Source organism: Artemia sp. Qi Xiang Cuo, chromosome 21, assembly GCF_049724085.1.
Source record: "Artemia sp. Qi Xiang Cuo chromosome 21, ASM4972408v1, whole genome shotgun sequence".
Classification (NCBI taxonomy): domain Eukaryota; kingdom Metazoa; phylum Arthropoda; class Branchiopoda; order Anostraca; family Artemiidae; genus Artemia; species Artemia sp. Qi Xiang Cuo.
Genome location: NC_142814.1, coordinates 11,419,535 through 11,436,937, shown reverse-complemented (window position 1 = coordinate 11,436,937; position 17,403 = coordinate 11,419,535). Strand labels below are relative to the sequence as shown.

General features: G+C 34.4%; 1 protein-coding gene across 1 annotated transcript in view; it reads left to right on the top strand.

Moving 5' to 3' along the window:
* LOC148939235 (uncharacterized) overlaps positions 1-17,403 on the top strand; it is a 271,064-nt gene that overhangs the window by 121,458 nt on the left and 132,203 nt on the right. Inside the window, exon 5 of the mRNA XM_089106820.1 lies at positions 10,254-10,531. Coding sequence (XP_088962946.1) covers positions 10,254-10,531 — 278 coding nt within the window. The remainder of the gene's footprint in view (positions 1-10,253; positions 10,532-17,403) is intronic.

The following is a 17,403-nucleotide window of genomic DNA, read 5'->3' as shown; positions in this document are numbered from 1 at the left end:
ATCTGTTAATGGAAGAATTTTCCATGAAGTAAGGGAAAGGGAAAAGGGTAAGGGAAAGGAATTTTCCATGAAGGGGGCGCCAGGTTTCGCAGAGTTATTTAAAAAACGATCAGACACTGAATAAAAAAAACACAATTTTTCAACTGAAAGTAAGGAGCAACATTAAAACTGAAAACTAACAGAGATTATTACGTATATGAGGGGGTTCGCCCCCTCATCAATACCTAGCTCTTTTCGCTAGAGTTTTTTTTAAATACTTTCATAAGAGCTATTTATTCTAATTAAATCCTTTGTGATTCAGGGGTTATTCTTAAAGAAGCATAAAGAGCAAGGTATTCCGCTCATATACGTAATAATTTCTGTTCGTTTTAAGTTTTAATGTTGCTCCTTCCTTCCAGTTCAAAAAACTTGCTTTTTCTATTTAATCAAACAGTTCGTGGTAACGAACTGCAAGTAAAGAGCGACCCGGCTCAATAGTAACCAAAACTCTAAAAACCGGAATTTTGACACCAATAGATACATCAAAAGAACCAGATTTTTATGCTGATTTCAAATATATAAGTTTCATCAAGTTTAATCTTACCTATCAAAAGTTAAGCACCTGAGAAAATTTGCGTTATTTTCGAAAAAAGAAGGAAACACCCCCTAAAAGTCATAAAACTGATGAAAATCGCACCATCAGATTCAGCGTATCAGAGAACCCTATTATAGAAGTTTCAAGCTCCTATCTCCAAAAATGTGGAATTTCGCATTTTTTGTCAAAAGAAACATCAGGGGTGCGTTTTTTTTCCCTGTGTGATCGTTTTGAACCAGTTTTCCTAGAATATCGCGGGAGCACTCATTCGAACGGAATTTAAAAGTTCTAGTGCCCTTTTTAAGTGACCCGGTTCCCGGGGGAAGGTCTGCAAGTTATGATCTTTGTCCAATGTTTACATATAGTATTGGTTATTGGGAAGTATACAGAAGTTTTCAGGGGGATTTTGTCTGGTAGTTTGGGGGGGGGGGGTCTGAGGTTACGTGGGAGGATCTTTCCATGGAGGAAGTTTTCATTGAGGAAGGAACATTGCTATGAAAGGGGTGCCAGATTTCCTAGCATTATTTAAAAAAACGATCAGAAATTAAATAATAAAAAAAAAACAATTTTTTCAACTGAAAGTAATGAACAACATCAAAATTTAAAATGAACAGAAATTATTGCGTATATGATTGGGTTCGCCCCCTAGTCATTACATCGCTCTTTACGCTAATGTTTTTTTGTACTTTTATAATAGCTATTTATTATAATTAATGGCCTTTGTGATTAAGGGGTCTTTATTAAATAATTGGACCAAAATTTTAACTTAATCATAAAGAGCTAGTTTTTGACTATGGGGCGAACTCCCTAATATACGCAATAAAAATATACGAATATAGAAGTTCGTTACGTAAGTTAATTCGTAAGTTACGTCAGAACAAAATTTCTAGAAAGCCATTTAGCCAAAAAAAGTAAAATTAACATACAAATTTCATTTTAATTATCCATGTACGGTGAGCCAAAATCAAAGCTGCATTAATTCAAAAACGTTCAGAAATTAAACGAAAAAAAAAGTTTCTTTTAACTGAAAGTAAGGAGCGACATTAAAACTTAAAACGAACAGAAATTCTTCCGTATATGAAAGGGGCCGTCCCCTCCTCAACGCCTCGCTCTTTACGCTAAAGTTTGACTCTGTCTCACAACTTTATTTTTTAAAATGATAAAAAACTTTAGCGTAAAAATTGAGGCGTTGAGGAGGGGACAGCCCCTTTCACATAGGCCTACGGAATGATTTTTGTTCCTTTTAAGTTTTTTTTTCACTTAAAAAAACTTATTTTTTTATTTAATACTTGAAGAGAACGATGCATCTATTATTGCAACAAGTCTGCGTCATAACTCATTTCCCTTTCATCAGATATTTTTTCTATGAATAAGATTATTATTCCTCCCTTTTGTAATAAAACTTCAATTATTCTATCTTCCAATAAGCTTGATTGTCTACTTCGGAATATATTCAGTATCTCTCCCTATCCCAATGTGGGAATACTGACCTGTCATTACTCACTGGTCATACTATAATCCATTTACCCCGTACTTTGTCCGGGAAACATTCTGGGATTGATCAATCACAAAGAAATGAGATTCGGGAATTTAAAGTGACAGATACCATTAAGCATTTGTTTTCATTCAGGATTAGGAAATGGCTTTTGTTTGTGAAGGCGTAAACATTTTTTTTACTCTGCTTTGATGTTGGGAAATCAGGTTTTTGGCTCGAAGCTATTTATCGCAACGTTTCATTATATTATAATGTTATTAATTGTATTTCAGCCGTGCAGGGAACCATTATTTCGTCGATGTTTTTTTCTTTTTAATGTGATCTGGTATCTTAAAGGGTCTCCCTATCTCGTCTTTTATAAACTTAAATAAAATAAAATAAAGTTATTATTAAACTGATTATTTTTATTATTATATTAAACTTATTAAATATTTTATTATTAAACTTGTTATTTTTTATTATTATATGAAACTTATATAATTTTTTAACTAGTATATTTTTATTATTATTATAAACTTAAATAAAATAAATTAGATAAAAGAAACTTTTTCAACTGAATATTAGCAACAATAAATAGCGACGAAGAGCACACTGCCTTTCCATCATAAACAACACGAAGGACAATAGGGAATTCTTTTTGCAAGACATTGGAATTCTATAATCCAAAGAATATTTCGACCCTATGTAGAAGGGCTGTGCTCAGCAAAATATAAATATACCAAAGAAAAGATAGTTAAAATACGACCATTAAAATTAAAATAAAATTTTTAAATCAGTCCCAGCATCCTTACTTCAGCAAGCTTCAACCAGGACTGATAAATAAGGTGAGGTGAAATAAGGTAATTCATTGAAGTGAAAAAAAAAAAATTAAAAATACACCTTCAGTGTTAATCTTGCCTTTTTGGCAGCTAACCTCGAAGGTCTTTAAGTAACTGGTACTTTGTTAGGGTTACTGGTTTTCTAATATATTTTGTTAAATCGTTTTAATTAAATTTGTGTATACCGTGTGATTGTGGCAAATACAATGTGGGTAGAACCCATCCGAATTTAGAAAAACGCCTACAACAGCATAAAGATGATATCACCAAAGCTTTAAATTTTAATAGTGCTAATAGTAATACTTCTATTGCTAGTACTGCAATACTTCTAATGCTAGTGCTAATCACCAGGCGTAGATGATACAAAAAAAAATCCTAAAATTCACGTTTCAGTAACACAAAATATAAGAATTTAAAGAGGTATCTCTTAAAACAAAGAAGCCAATTAGAATCTAACTCGCTTAAAACTCTTCAACAAAATAACGATGAGCTATTGATATTAAAATTCCGTTTTTTAAAATTTCGGTTACTATTGAGACGAGTCGCTCTTACTGTAAAGTTCATTACCACGAACTGTTTGATATGGATTGTGGTTCGCCTCAGAACTTGGCCAATATACTTCTATGTACCTTTAATCCCCAACATAGAATTGAGTATGATTTTTTGTACTAAATTTAGAAAACCTGGCGATGTGACTTCGTAAGGAATGTCCAGATACATCATCAAACCTATAATTAATTACTTATTAACAGTTGCTTTAGCGTAGCGGCTAGTGAGCTCTGCTCCTTACAAGAAGGATTGAAGTTCGAGTCGCCCTACAGTAACAATTGAATATGTGTCGAATGTGATATCGTCAGCTAATATTTAATCTTACTTATAAGATTCCATCTATCTAACAGTCCCTTTAGCAAACCGATAAAGCTCATCAGTGGTATTCACTCCTGACAGATTAACACTTTTCTGGGTAATCTCTTTGAATTTTAAAGAAGTATATGAAGAATGCTTCATTGTATTTATGAATTTTTTTCAACAGCTCTATATTTTTAAAATCAATACATTGCCTAGGTTTTTCTACTTTTGGGTGACCAGTATCCTTTTCTTCTTTCGGCTTTTGCGATTTTGGAGATCCTGTTTTGTGCCTAGTTCATTGCTAATAAGGGCGTATTCTTCAAAAAGTATTGAGTGGCTGGGGTTATCAAAAACATGGCTGATTAAACCGAATCAAAAGAAGCATTACCAATATTGGAGTTTATCAAATACCATGTGACTGTGGCAAATACAATGTGGGTAGAACCCATCCGAATTTAGAAAAACGCCTACAACAGCATAAAGATGATATCACCAAAGCTTTAAATTCTAATAGTGCTAATAGTAATACTTCTATTGCTAGTACTGCAATACTTCTAATGCTAGTACTAATCACCAGGCGTAGATGATACAAAAAAAATCCTAGAATTCACGTTTCAGTAACACAAAATATAAAAATTAAAAGAGGTATCTCTTAAAACAAAGAATCCAATAAGAATCTAACTCGCTTAAAACTTCAACAAAATAACAATGAGCTAAAAACTGAAAAATCATGTATCGGTTCCTCAGGATTTATAATAGCCCCAATCAAGGCTGTATCCGTGGGGATACCAAGTTTTAACCTCCCCCTTCTTTACCGAAATGTTGTCCGACTCGCAAAAGTAACGAAAATGCATATAAACGTAGCCCCAATAGGCCTATCGGTAGGCTATCTATATAGTGACTTCAAAGGTGGTGCTCATTTATCCTGAAAATCTTAAAATTCCAAAATAATATCCGTATTTATTTTTTGTTCGCTTGTTTTTTTTTTTATTGACTCCCCTCCGCTCAAAGAATTAGCTCCCAACAACATACCATAAATTTCTTTGGGTGTGTCTGACAAAGAGTTTCAGAAGGGGAAAATATTGCAACAAATTCTAGCCATGAATGAATTAAATAAAAAAACAAGTTTTTTTAAAGTAAGGAACGACGTTAAAACTTAAAACGAACAGAAATTATTCCGTATATGAAAGGGACTGTCCCCGCCTCAACGCCCCGCGCTTTACGCTAAAGTTTTTTATTTTTAAAAAAAATAAGAGTTGTGAGAAAGTCAAACTTTAGCGTAAAGAACGAGGCGTTGAGGAGGGTACAGCCCCTTTCATATACGGAATAATTTCTGTTCGTTTTGAGTTTTAACGTCGTTCCTTACTTTCAGTTAAAAAAAACTTGTTTTTTTAATTTAATTTTGAACGTTTTTGAATTGATGCAGGTTTTGATTTTGGCTCACCGTACATGAATAATTAAAACACAATTTGCATATTAGTTTTACTTTTATTTGGTTAAATGGCTTTCTCGAAACTTGTTTAATCTTATTTACGAACACTTTTATTTTCAATAAACACACGTAGCTTACAAAAGAATTTGCAAAACGTACATGCACGATCATAGATTTCTAATGCGTATAACAGGGGGTTTGCTCAATTGTTACTTATTAGCTCTTTACAATAAAGCTAGAATTTTGTCCCAATTCTATAAAAATGGCTCCTTGGCCCCAAATGTTGTTAACTAAAATAAAAATCTCTTATGAAAGTACTAAAAAATCTTTGGCTTAAAGAGCGAGGTATTGACTAGGGAATGAACCCAATCATACACGGAATATATTGTGTTCGTTTTTAGTTTCGATGTTACTCCTTATTTTCAGTTGGAAAACTTGTTTTTTTTATATTTAATTTCTGATCTTTTTTTAAATAATGCTGGGAAATCCGGTGCCCCCTTCATAGCAATGTTCCTTCCCCCATTAAAAATTACTTCATGGAAAGATCCTCCCAAATAACCGCCAACCCACCCACCCCCATACTACCAGAAAAAATCCCCCCTGAAAACGTCTGTATACTTCCTAATAACCAATACTATATGTTAACATTGGGCAAAGTTCATAACTTTTAGCCCTCCCTCCTGGGACTTCGGGGGATTAAGTCACCCTAAAGGACATATTTATCATGTTTTCAACCATGCTGAACAAAATGGCTAGCTCAAAATTTTGATCATGTGACTTTAGGGAAAAAATGAGCGTGGGAGGGGGCTAGTTGCCCTCCATTTTTTGGTCACTTAAAAAGGGCACTAGAACTTTAATTTCCGATCCAATGAGTCCTCTCACGATATTGTAGGACCACTGGGTCGATACGATCACCCCTGGGAAGAAAAAAACACGCATCCGCGATCTTTCTTCTGGCAAAAAATGCAAAATTCCACATTTTTGTAGATAGGAGCTTGAAACCTCTACTATAGGGTTCTCTGATACGCTGAATATGATGGGTGTGATTTTCATCAAGGTTCTAGAACTTTTAGGGGGTCTCCCCCTTTTTTCGAAAATCAGCCAAATTTTCTCAGGCGCGTAACTTTTGATGGTTAGGACTAAACTTGATGAAAGTTATATATTTGAAATCAGCATTGAAATTTGATTCTTTTGATGTATCTATTGGTATCAAAAACCCGTTTTCTAGAGTTTCGGTTACCATTGAGCCGGGTCGCTCCTTACTTAAAGTTCGTTACCACGAACTGTTTGAAAGTAAAAATGAAAAGTATTAACAGTAATATAATTAATAAAATTAACAAGGTTTAATGAAAAGTAATAATAATAATCAGCAAAGCAAAATAATTGTCGTAAAGAAACAGGTATGCATGTCAAAATTTATTTCAGGAATTATGGCCATTTTAGAAGGGCAAACATTCGAAAAAGAATGTATAAAATAACAAGCGAATGGCCTGAAAAAAATAAGGAATTACAGGATAACTGTGATAAGGATTTCACAGACAAAAATCAAGCGACAAATACAAGGCAATCTCCATTTAGGTTACGTGGTATGTAACGGGGGGATACAAATACACTGAAGTGCCTAATCAAAGAGAAAGAGAGAGAGAGAGAGAGAGAGAGAGAGAGAGAGAGAGAGAGAGAGAGAGAGAGAGAGAGAGAGAGAGAGAGAAAGTAAGTGAGAGAGAGAGAGAGAGTGAGTGATGAAAAATTAAATGATTAACAAGAATTTATTCTGATCTTTCAGGAAAACGTAGACTGGCTCCAATAGAAGCCAAATAGTTATAATAATTATAGTGGAGGCAAAGTGGTAGCTTTATGTAAAACAAATATTGACTGCTTATTTTCACAAGATGTTGGAAAAAAAATGTCAGTATGTTGTGCTGAAATAAACTTCTAATTGTGTTTCAGATTGACATTTTCCTTGTTTGTATTCTGCTACGAGTATTTAATAATTCATGAAGATCTAATTATTCGGCGATTGCAAAACTGACTTGTGAAGCAATATACTACGTCTGTTGTTTTTTCTCTTTATAAGTCATACAAAGAAACTATTTTATGTGTTGAAAATGGGGGGGGGCTCGAACACCAAAAAGGCCAGAAAAAATTTTATGTATAACTACTTCCTGAGATAAAAAAGACGTTTTTTTACGCGGAAACCTCCCTCTGAATTGAGTAAAGCAAACTCGCATGTACAAATTTATTTTAGGAATAACAACTTTTCGAAGCAAAAAAGTGGTTTCTGCACAATGTATATGAAGCCGGTAAAAAATTACCAATGTTCCAATATTCGGGGGGGGGGGCAGGCTTTGAATAACCCTTCCATATGTATGTTTCTGGTGTTGAGTATCATCCTCCCGCCCCTCCAATTTTTAGTTTCTATTGTTCCGATTAGTATATTTTTAGCCTTGAAGCCGTCATAAACGAAAAGAATTAATTAAGTGTTATGTTCGGTGCACATGCCGCCGAGAAAGGTGAAATAATATTATTCTTCCCATAGCGATCAGGAAGATGCGTTAAATTATTCAACAAGAAACCTTTGATTTCGCCAAGAAAGCTGTCTTTCTAAATGGCTTGCGTTCCGGGCTTTTTTAATACTATTAAAAAGGATTCATATGATAGGTATAATTTTTAAAGCTAAAAGATTAATACGAAAGCTATAAAGACATAATTTTTATAATGTGGAAGGTCATCATTTACAGTCTTTCTGTATTTTAATTGATATTTTATAGGGTTTCTAACAACAGGAAGGAGAAATATCCATATTCACCAATTCAGGAAATGCAGAAAGGGGACAATAAATTTTCACCTTTTTTAAAAATGAAGACAAAAATATATTTTCCAAATTCTCAGGGGGGGGGGGGGTGAGGGGGGGGGAGTTCAACGAGAATTCCAACAAAATGTATTTTTTTCTATAAAATAAATACGGTATAGCCTATATATATATATATATATATATATATATATATATATATATATATATATATATATATATATATATATATATATATATATATAGTGTGTGTGTGTGTGTGTGTGTGTGTGTGTGTGTGTGTGTGTGTGTGTGTGTGTGTGTGTGTGTGTGTGTGTGTGTGTGTGTGTGTGTGTGTGTGTGTGTGTGTGTGTGTGTGTGTGTGTGTGTGTGTGTGTGTGTGTGTGTGTGTGTGTGTGTGTGTGTATATATATATATATATATATATATATATATATATATATATATATATATATATGAAATGTAAATTTAAAATTTCTGTTTAACAACGATTATCGTAGTTTCGGCATTAAAAGTACTGTGACTTAGAATCAAGAAATGTCGGAAAGTGGACTCAATGAGAGCTTTTCAGCCGTTACCATCGAAAATGATAATTATAGATGACGTTGTATTACAGTTACGGACTGTCAAATTGTATTTGTAAAAAAAAGGTATTATCCATCTATCGTCGTTTTAATTGTTCAAAATAATTTTGTTTGGAAGGAACTGACTCTCATTTTTGTAAAAATTGATTTTTGGAATATTTCGTTGTCCAATACAAAGAAACGAATCTGGAAGTGACAGACGGGTTGATGGTAAGTAAAAGGAAACGAAGAGAAAAAAAAAAAGAATCAGACGAATATTTCGACAGTATACAACGGTGTAGAAAAAAACCCAACAAACTAACAACTAGAATCTAAATCTAAAATAATATAAATAAACATATGTATAAACTGACTAAGTAATATGTATATAATATATATCAGGGTGTTTTTTCACAATTAAAAAAAGTTTGGAACAATAGGAAGATAAGTTTGCAAACCAATTAAGATTGGAATATTAGAAGCTACAGTGATGACAGTAGTCAAATGTGGCTCTAAAGCATGGACGCTTCGAAAAGCGGATGAAGATTTGCTAGATGTTTTCCAGAAAAATTGTCTACGGGAAAATGAAATTGCCAGAAAAAATGACAGATTGCCGAAGATTGTTCTTTTCGGCCAACCGTCTAGGGCTAAACGGAAAGTGGGTCGTCCTCGTCTGGGGTGGGAGGACGTCATAAAGAAAGATTTAAAGGAAATGGGAAAGTCGTGGGAGGGTGTAAAAAGGGAGGCTTTGAATAGATTTGGATGGAGGAGAAGCGTGCGTAGCTGTGTTGGCCTCAGGCGGCTCGGTGCTGCAGTGAGATATATATATATATATATATATATAGTAGTATATATATATATATATATATATATATATATATATATATATATATATATATATATATATATATATATATATATATATATATATATATATATATATATATATATATATATATATATATATATATATATATATATATATATATATATATATATATATATATATATATATATATATATATATATATATATATATATCATTGATCTGGTTCCTATTATTTTCGGTTGGTTATGTTGGCCTGTTTTTCCATTTCTGGTTGTATTCAAATTTTTTTCTCTGGTCTTAGAAAGTTCAATGATAAATTTGAAGATAGGCCATTGTGGTAAGATGCCTAGGACAAATATCTTGTTGAGAAAATAGGATTTTTCTCTTACTTGACTTTGTTACATCGGAAGCGTGTTCTAAATGCATTTAAAAAAATGTATCCATCTGTCATTGCTCGAAATAATGAAGTTTAAAGGGTATCAGGGTCTCACTTAGGGCAGTGACGGATCCAGGGGGAGGGCAAGTGGGCGCACGCCCTCTTAACGTCGTCTAAAGTAGTGTAATTTACTTAATTAGCGCAAGTTTGCGTTAATTAAACTTGCTCCTAACGCAAGTTTATCGGATCAATCTATTTTGCCCCCCCCTCCCTAAAAAAATCGTGGATCTGCCCCTGGCTTAGGGATAGAATTACTAATCCAAAGACAAGTAATCTCTGAGAAATCTACTCAATATATCAAGTTTATCTTTTACAGCGATCTGGATTAGGGTTGCAGTTTCAGGGAATCTCACGCTGCAACCATGATATACTTTGGACACATTCCAAAGTTCTTTTTGGACAATTTTGTTTAGTTTGTGCAAATGATTTATTTATTATTTATTTTCAGATAACTCTCAATCCCGCTGACAGAGCTACTTTGCTTACGGATGGAACACAGGATTTTATCCAATTCGTGAGCAATATGCTGCACACAACAGATATTTGCCAAGCATTGGTGCCAACTGATGTCGTTGGTAACATCCGATTTACCCATCCCACTCTTTATGTCTTCCCAGGAGGAGATGGAGACTCTGCATTATTTGGTGTGAATGGTTTTAATATGTTGATTGATGGAGGCTATGAAAAAAGGGCCTGCAGTTGGGACTTAACAAGACACCTAGATAGGTAAAATCTTTGTTTTGTTACCTTCTGAAGTTAAGACCGCAGAGGTTGTGTTCCAGAAGACAATCATCATTAAGGAAAAAGCCCTATTCAGGGGTGGGGTTGAGTCTACTGAGCTTGAACTACCCTCTCCGAAATTTTGTCTGGCTCTTAAAAAACTAATGAGAATGCATATAAACAAGTAGGCAAAGTTTGTAAATTTCTTTTTTGTAAGCCCCCTCCCCACTCACAGATAACCCCCCCCACCCGAAAAACACAGGATACGCCCTTGATTAAGGATGATTAATAATCTGTTATTATTTACGTTTTAAAAAACCGGATAATACAACATTTGGTTTATGTTAACCATATTTGGTTTATGTAAATTTAGTTTGATTTATATTATGTTTTGTATTTGGTTCAGAATCATAAGTGCCAAAAGAACTGAAATGTTGCTCCTATCAGTTCAAAAGAACTGAAAGAACTGAAATTTTGCTTATTATGAACATATAGGAAGTTGAATTTGTCGTTATCGGTCTCTCAGGATATAGATAATAATTAATTATACTTGATGTTAATTGGTTTTATCCATTAATTAGAGTCCCGTGCGAATGCTGTGTCGTTTACTAAGCTTTAATTTCCTCAAAGGGTACTCCTCCTCAAGTGAGAACGGAAAGCAGGTCGTCTGCGGTTGGGGTGGGTGGATGTCATAAAGAAAGATTTAAAGAAAATGGGAAATTTCTTCGAGGGTATAAAGAGGCAGGCTTGGAATAGAATAGGATGGAGGAGGAGCGTGCGTAGCTGTGTTGGCCTCAGGTGGCTTGGTGCTGCAGTTAGTAGTAGTAGTATCAGTATAATTGGTTTTGGAATACACCCAGGGAGTTTATTTATAAAAATGACCAACAAAACTTTTCGTTCTTTTTACTGCTGTAAAATTTTACACAAAAGGACCAATCAGGTTTTGAATAATGTACGTTCATCGAGCGAGAACAAATCATTGGATTCAAGTTTGCATAGTAACATTGTTTTAAACCAATCAGGTTTTAGAAAGGCGGCGGCTTACTTTTCTCTCAAGAAATAAGAATAATGTTATTGGTTTACGAAAATACGTCACAAAAATTAGAGTTTAGAATCATAATTTACTATTTAACACGGGGTATTATATGACAATTATCTATCTTTTTCTCTTTGATTAAACGGAATATGAGTTAAGCCAATAAAATGTTGCGAGTAAAGAGGAAACCCTTAACCAACCAACGACATCTAGTATTACCTAGAAAGTTAAAAGTCCTATTTACACCGAAAAGGCACAAAAGGTAAATTTTCTGCAAACTTATTAAATATTTTGTATTTTGTGAGCTAGCGGTTTACGGCACATCCTCCAAAATTTTAAATATAGTTTGCCTTTTCTTGCGTGTTTTAAAACGGCGCCAATCCCCTAAAAAGGTCAATCTCTCTCCACAATAAATTTCTACGTACGTGTCTGAACCAAATCTATAACTTCACCTGGAAGAAACTTCTTGAAGTCAAAAGTGTTTACTGGTGCCTAAGTAGTTATAACCCTTCTGTCCCCCTTTCTGATTTCTCGAGGTTTAAAAATCTCCTCTTAAATCCTTAATATTGTCAATATAAATAATTTTTCAGTTTTTTAGAAGTTGCCCCCTGTACCAAAAAATAACACCCTTCGGAAGCTAATACAGATTTCCATAAATAACAACACAAATAAACACTAAATAAACACAGACTAACACAAAAGTAGAAAATAATATTACCTGGAAGAAGCTTACAATGCTTCTTTGGACATATCTTATTCAGAAATACAGATTTTTTTCCATCTAGACATTTTCCCTGGATTTGGAAATGTCTCGCATTTTTATTCTGCTTGCTTTCTTCCTCAAATATTTATCTTAGAACTTGGAATGAGAGATTCTGAGGGCTTTTTATCCTTTTAAAAGTACCATAAATCCTTCCTGATTTCTTCTTTTTCCCACGAAAAAGGTATTCCAAGGGGAAAATGTTCTGTTTGAAGGTGATAAATAGCGTGGAAATTGATTTTCCAATAAAGCTAATTGTAAACAGCGAGAATAAAAAGTCTGGTAGTATTTCAAAACTAATATTGCTTCAAATTGAATTACCATGTGATGACGATCGGTATGGCGAGAATTTTGAATATAATGTCTATGTGGCCGTCAATTGCGTTGTTTTTCAAAGAGATTTGTTTCAGGCATGTATATAAGGCGGGGGCATTCGTGCCAGTGCCCTCTGAGATAGCGAGAACGGGATATGTTGCCTTTAGTTTTATATTATGCTTTATTATAACCTGCCTTTTTTTTTTTTTTTTTTTTTTTTAATTTGTGCCAAATGTTACCCATCAAAAATGTGTCTGATTTTGAAAAAGGTGGAAACATTTACAAAAAGTTAAGTGATCTTAATGGAAATTACACTACCAGATTCAGTAAATCAGAGAATCTGCTGTAGAGGTATCAAGATCTATATACAAAAATGTGGATTTTTTTTGTGAGAAGAAAGATCACGGTTGCGTGTTTATTTGTTAAGAAACAGCAACTTTCATATACGGAAAAATTTGGTTCGTTTTAATTTTTAATGTTACTTCGTACTTTTAGCTGAATTTTTTGTTCATTAATTTATAACAGAGAAAACAAATTATGATTGGTTGATAATGACTAGGCCTAAGACATTAATGTCCAGGTAAGCATGTGCAATAATCGAGTGTCCCTGAATTGACTTTTCTGGGTGTTATTTTTTTATTTATCATATACCCTTGGAAATGGGTTTCAGAAACAAAAGAAAAGTTGTAATGCATAAGTTGCCTAAAATACATAATACATAAGTTGCCATAATACATAAGTTGCCATAATAAGTTGCCATAAACACAATAAGAGGACATGGGGCATTAAAAGATATACGACGGAATTAAACGATGATATAGGATTCTGAGAATTCATCCAGGAAATATTTTTGGTATTCATTAGACTACCAAAGGCTCCTGAACATTCCTCCCACCTGTTTATGGGCTAAAAAACATTGGCGTAAACTTGCAGAGCTTGTTGGTAAACTACTCCACAGTAGCTATTTGCTCGCCCACAGCGCCCTGACTCGTTTGGTGTATTTTTTCTCTTCTTCATTTTTGTTTTTTTAATCAATCAATTTATTAATTCTATAAGAAAACAACCACAATACATAAGGTTTTTACACGCCCAAGAAGCTTAGCTTCCAAAGGGCCAACAAAAAAAACAAAAACAAACACTGGAACAAGACAAGGACAATTATGATATAGGGGATTTAGAAGGTTACTTAACATATAACTGAAAAAAAAATTAAACGAAGAAAAGAGATTAAAAATTAGGATAGAGTCAAAAAATATTTTAAAATCCAAAAAATTTATTAAATGAAGAGAAGAAAGACGTATAAATTAGGATAGAATTAGAAACAAAACAAAAAGAAAAGCAAAAGAAAAGAAAACACTTCGTTGAAGTGTTCGTTTCTTCTCTTTTTCTTACCCCGCTTTCTTTATTTCTTGTGGTGGTTTGTAAATACATTATTATCGTGATGTGGGCCTAAAAATAGATTAACAATTGACAGATGGTGTAACACCAACTATGTGAAAGAACGCTAGATGGCAGAAAGAGCTTTCTTTACTAACAACTGCCTCTATAATATTTGGTAAAAGTTGCTCGTTTAAAATTTTAAGTACTCTTTACTCGTATGTAGCCTACTTTTGTTTAAAATAATGACCTGCGTTCTGTTTAATGCGTTCGCTCAGTTAATTAATATCCTGGGTTCTGTTTAATGAGTTCATTCGCTTAAATACTCCCCTGCGTTCAGCTTAATGCGTTCGTTCGGTTAAATAATATCCTACGTTCTATTTAACACGTTTATTCGGTCAACTAATCCCCTGCGTTCTGTTTAATGCGTTCGTTTGGTTAAATAATCTCCTGCGTTCTAGTTAACGCGTTTATTCGTTTAGCTAATCCCCTGCGTTCTGTTTAATGCGTTCGTTCGGTTAAAAAGTCCCATTCTGTTTAATACGTTCGTTCGGTTAAACAGTCCCGTGCATTCTGTTTAATGTATTCGTTTGGTTAAATAATCTTCTGCGTTCTATTTAACGCGTTTATTCCTTTAGCTAATCCCCTGCGTTCTGTTTAATGCATTCGTTCGGTTAAATAATCCCCTGCGTTCTATCTAACGCGTTCGTTCGGTTAAAATGTCCCATTCTGTTTAATACGTTCGTTCGGTTAAATAGTCCCGTGTGTTCTGTTTAATGCGTTCATTCGGATGAATAGTCCCCTTTGTTCTGTTTAATTCGTTCGTTTGGTTAAATACTACCCTGCGTTCTGCTTAATCTGTTCGTTTGGTTAAATAATCTCCTGCGTTCTATTTAATGCGTTTATTCGTTTAGCTAATCCCCTGCGTTCTGTTTAATGCGTTCGTTTGATTAAAAAGTCCCATTCTGTTTAATACGTTCGTTCGGTTAAATAGTCCCATGAGTTCTGTTTAATACGTTCATTCGGTTGAATAGTTCCCTGTGTTCTGTTTAATGCGTTCGTTTGGTTAAATACTCCTCTGTGTTCTGCTTAATGCGTTCGTTCGGTTAAATCATCTCCTACGTTCTATTTAACGCGTTTATTCGCTTAGCTAATCCCCTGCGTTCTGTTTAATGCGTTCATTCGGATGAATAGTCCCATTCTCTTTAATGCGTTCGTTTGGTTAAACAGTCCCATGCGTTCTGTTTAATGCTTCCATTTGGTTGATAGTCCCCTTTGTTCTCTTTAATTCGTTCGTTTGGTTAAATACTACCCTGTGTTCTGCTTAATGCGTTCGTTTGGTTAAATAATCTCCTACGTTCTTTTTAACGCGTTTATTTGGTTAACTAATCCCCTGCGTTCTGTTTAATGCGTTCGTTCGGTTAAATACTTCCATGCGCTCTACTTAATGTGTTCGTTTGGTTAAATAATCTTCTACGTTCTATTTAACTTATTTATTCGAATAACTAATCCCCTGCGTTCTGTTTAATGCGTTCGTTCAGTTAAATACTCCCCTGCGTTCTGCTTAATGTGTTCGTTTGGTTAAATAATCTCCTACGTTCGATTTAACGTAATTATTCGATTAACTAATCCCCTGCGTTCTGTTTAATGCGTTCGTTCGGTTAAATACTCCCGTGCGCTCTGTTAATGCGTTCGTTTGGTTAAATAATCTCCTACTTTCTATTTAACGCATTTATTTGATTAACTAATCCCCTGCGTTCTGTTTAATGCGTTCGTTCGGTTAAATACTCCCCTGCGCTCTGCTTAATTCGTTCGTTTGGTTAAATAATCTACTACGTTCTTTTTAACGCATTTATTCGATTAACTAATCCCCTGCGTTCTATTTAATGCGTTCGTTCGGTTAAATAATCTCCTGCGTTCTGCTTAATGCGTTCGTTTGGTTAAATAATCTCCTGCGCTCTATTTAACGCGTTTATTCGTTTAGCTAATCCCTTGCGTTTTGTTTATTGCGTTCGTTCGGTTAAATAATCTCCTGCGTTCTATTTAACGCGTTTATTCGTTTTGCTAATCCCCTGCGTTTTGTTTAAAGCGTTCGTTAGGTTAAAAAGTCCCATTCTGTTTAAAATGTTCGTTCAGTTAAATAGTCCCGTGCGTTCTTTTTAATGCGTCCATTCGGTTGAATAGTCCCCTGTGTTCTGTTTAATACGTTCGTTTGGTTAAATACTCCCCTGCGTTCTGCTTAATGTGTTCGTTTGGTTAAATAATCTCCTACGTTCTATTTAACGCTTTTAATTCGTTTAACTAATCCCCTGCGTTCTGTTTAATGCGTTCGTTTGATTAAAAAGTCCCATTCTGTTTAATACGTTCGTTCGGTTAAATAGTCCCATGCGTTCTGTTTAATGCGTTCATTCGGTTGAATAGTTCCCTGTGTTCTGTTTAATGCGTTCGTTTGGTTAAATACTCCTCTGCGTTCTGCTTAATGCGTTCGTTCGGTTAAATCATCTCCTACGTTCTATTTAACGCGTTTATTCGCTTAGCTAATCCCCTGCGTTCTGTCTAATACTTTCGTTCGGTTAAAAAGTCCCATTCTGTTTAATGTGTTCGTTCGGTTAAATAGTCCCGTGTGTTCTGTTTAATGCTTTCATTCGGATGAATAGTCCCTTTTGTTCTGTTTAATTCGTTCTTTTGGTTAAATACTACCCTGTGTTCTGCTTAATGCGTTCGTTTGGTTAAATAATCTCCTATGTTCTTTTTAACGCGTTTATTTGGTTAACTAATCCCCTGCATCCTGTTTAATGCGTTCGTTCGGTTAAATACTCCCATGCGCTCTGCTTAATGCGTTCGTTTGGTTAAATAATCTCCTACGTTCTATTTAACGCATTTATTCGATTAACTAATCCCCTGCGTTCTGTTTATGCGTTCGTTTGGTTAAATACTCCCCTGTGCTCTGCTTAATGCGTTCATTTGGTTAAATAATCTCCTACTTTCTATTTAACGCATTTATTTGATTAACTAATCCATTGCGTTCTGTTTAATGCGTTCGTTCGGTTACATACTCCCCTGCGCTCTGCTTAATTCGTTCGTTTGGTTAAATAATCTTCTACGTTCTTTTTAACGCATTTATTCGATTAACTAATCCCCTGCGTTCTGTTTAATGCGTTCGTTCGGTTAAATAATCTCCTGCGTTCTGCTTAATGCGTTCGTTTGGTTAAATAATCTCCTGCGTTCTATTTAACGTGGTTATTCGTTTAGCTAATCCCCTGAGTTCTGTGTAATGCGTTTGTTCGGTTAAAAAGTCCCATTCTGTTTAATGTGTTAAATAGTCCCATGTGTTCTGTTTAATGCGTTCATTCGGTTTAATAGTCCCCTGTGTTCTGTTTAATGCGTTTG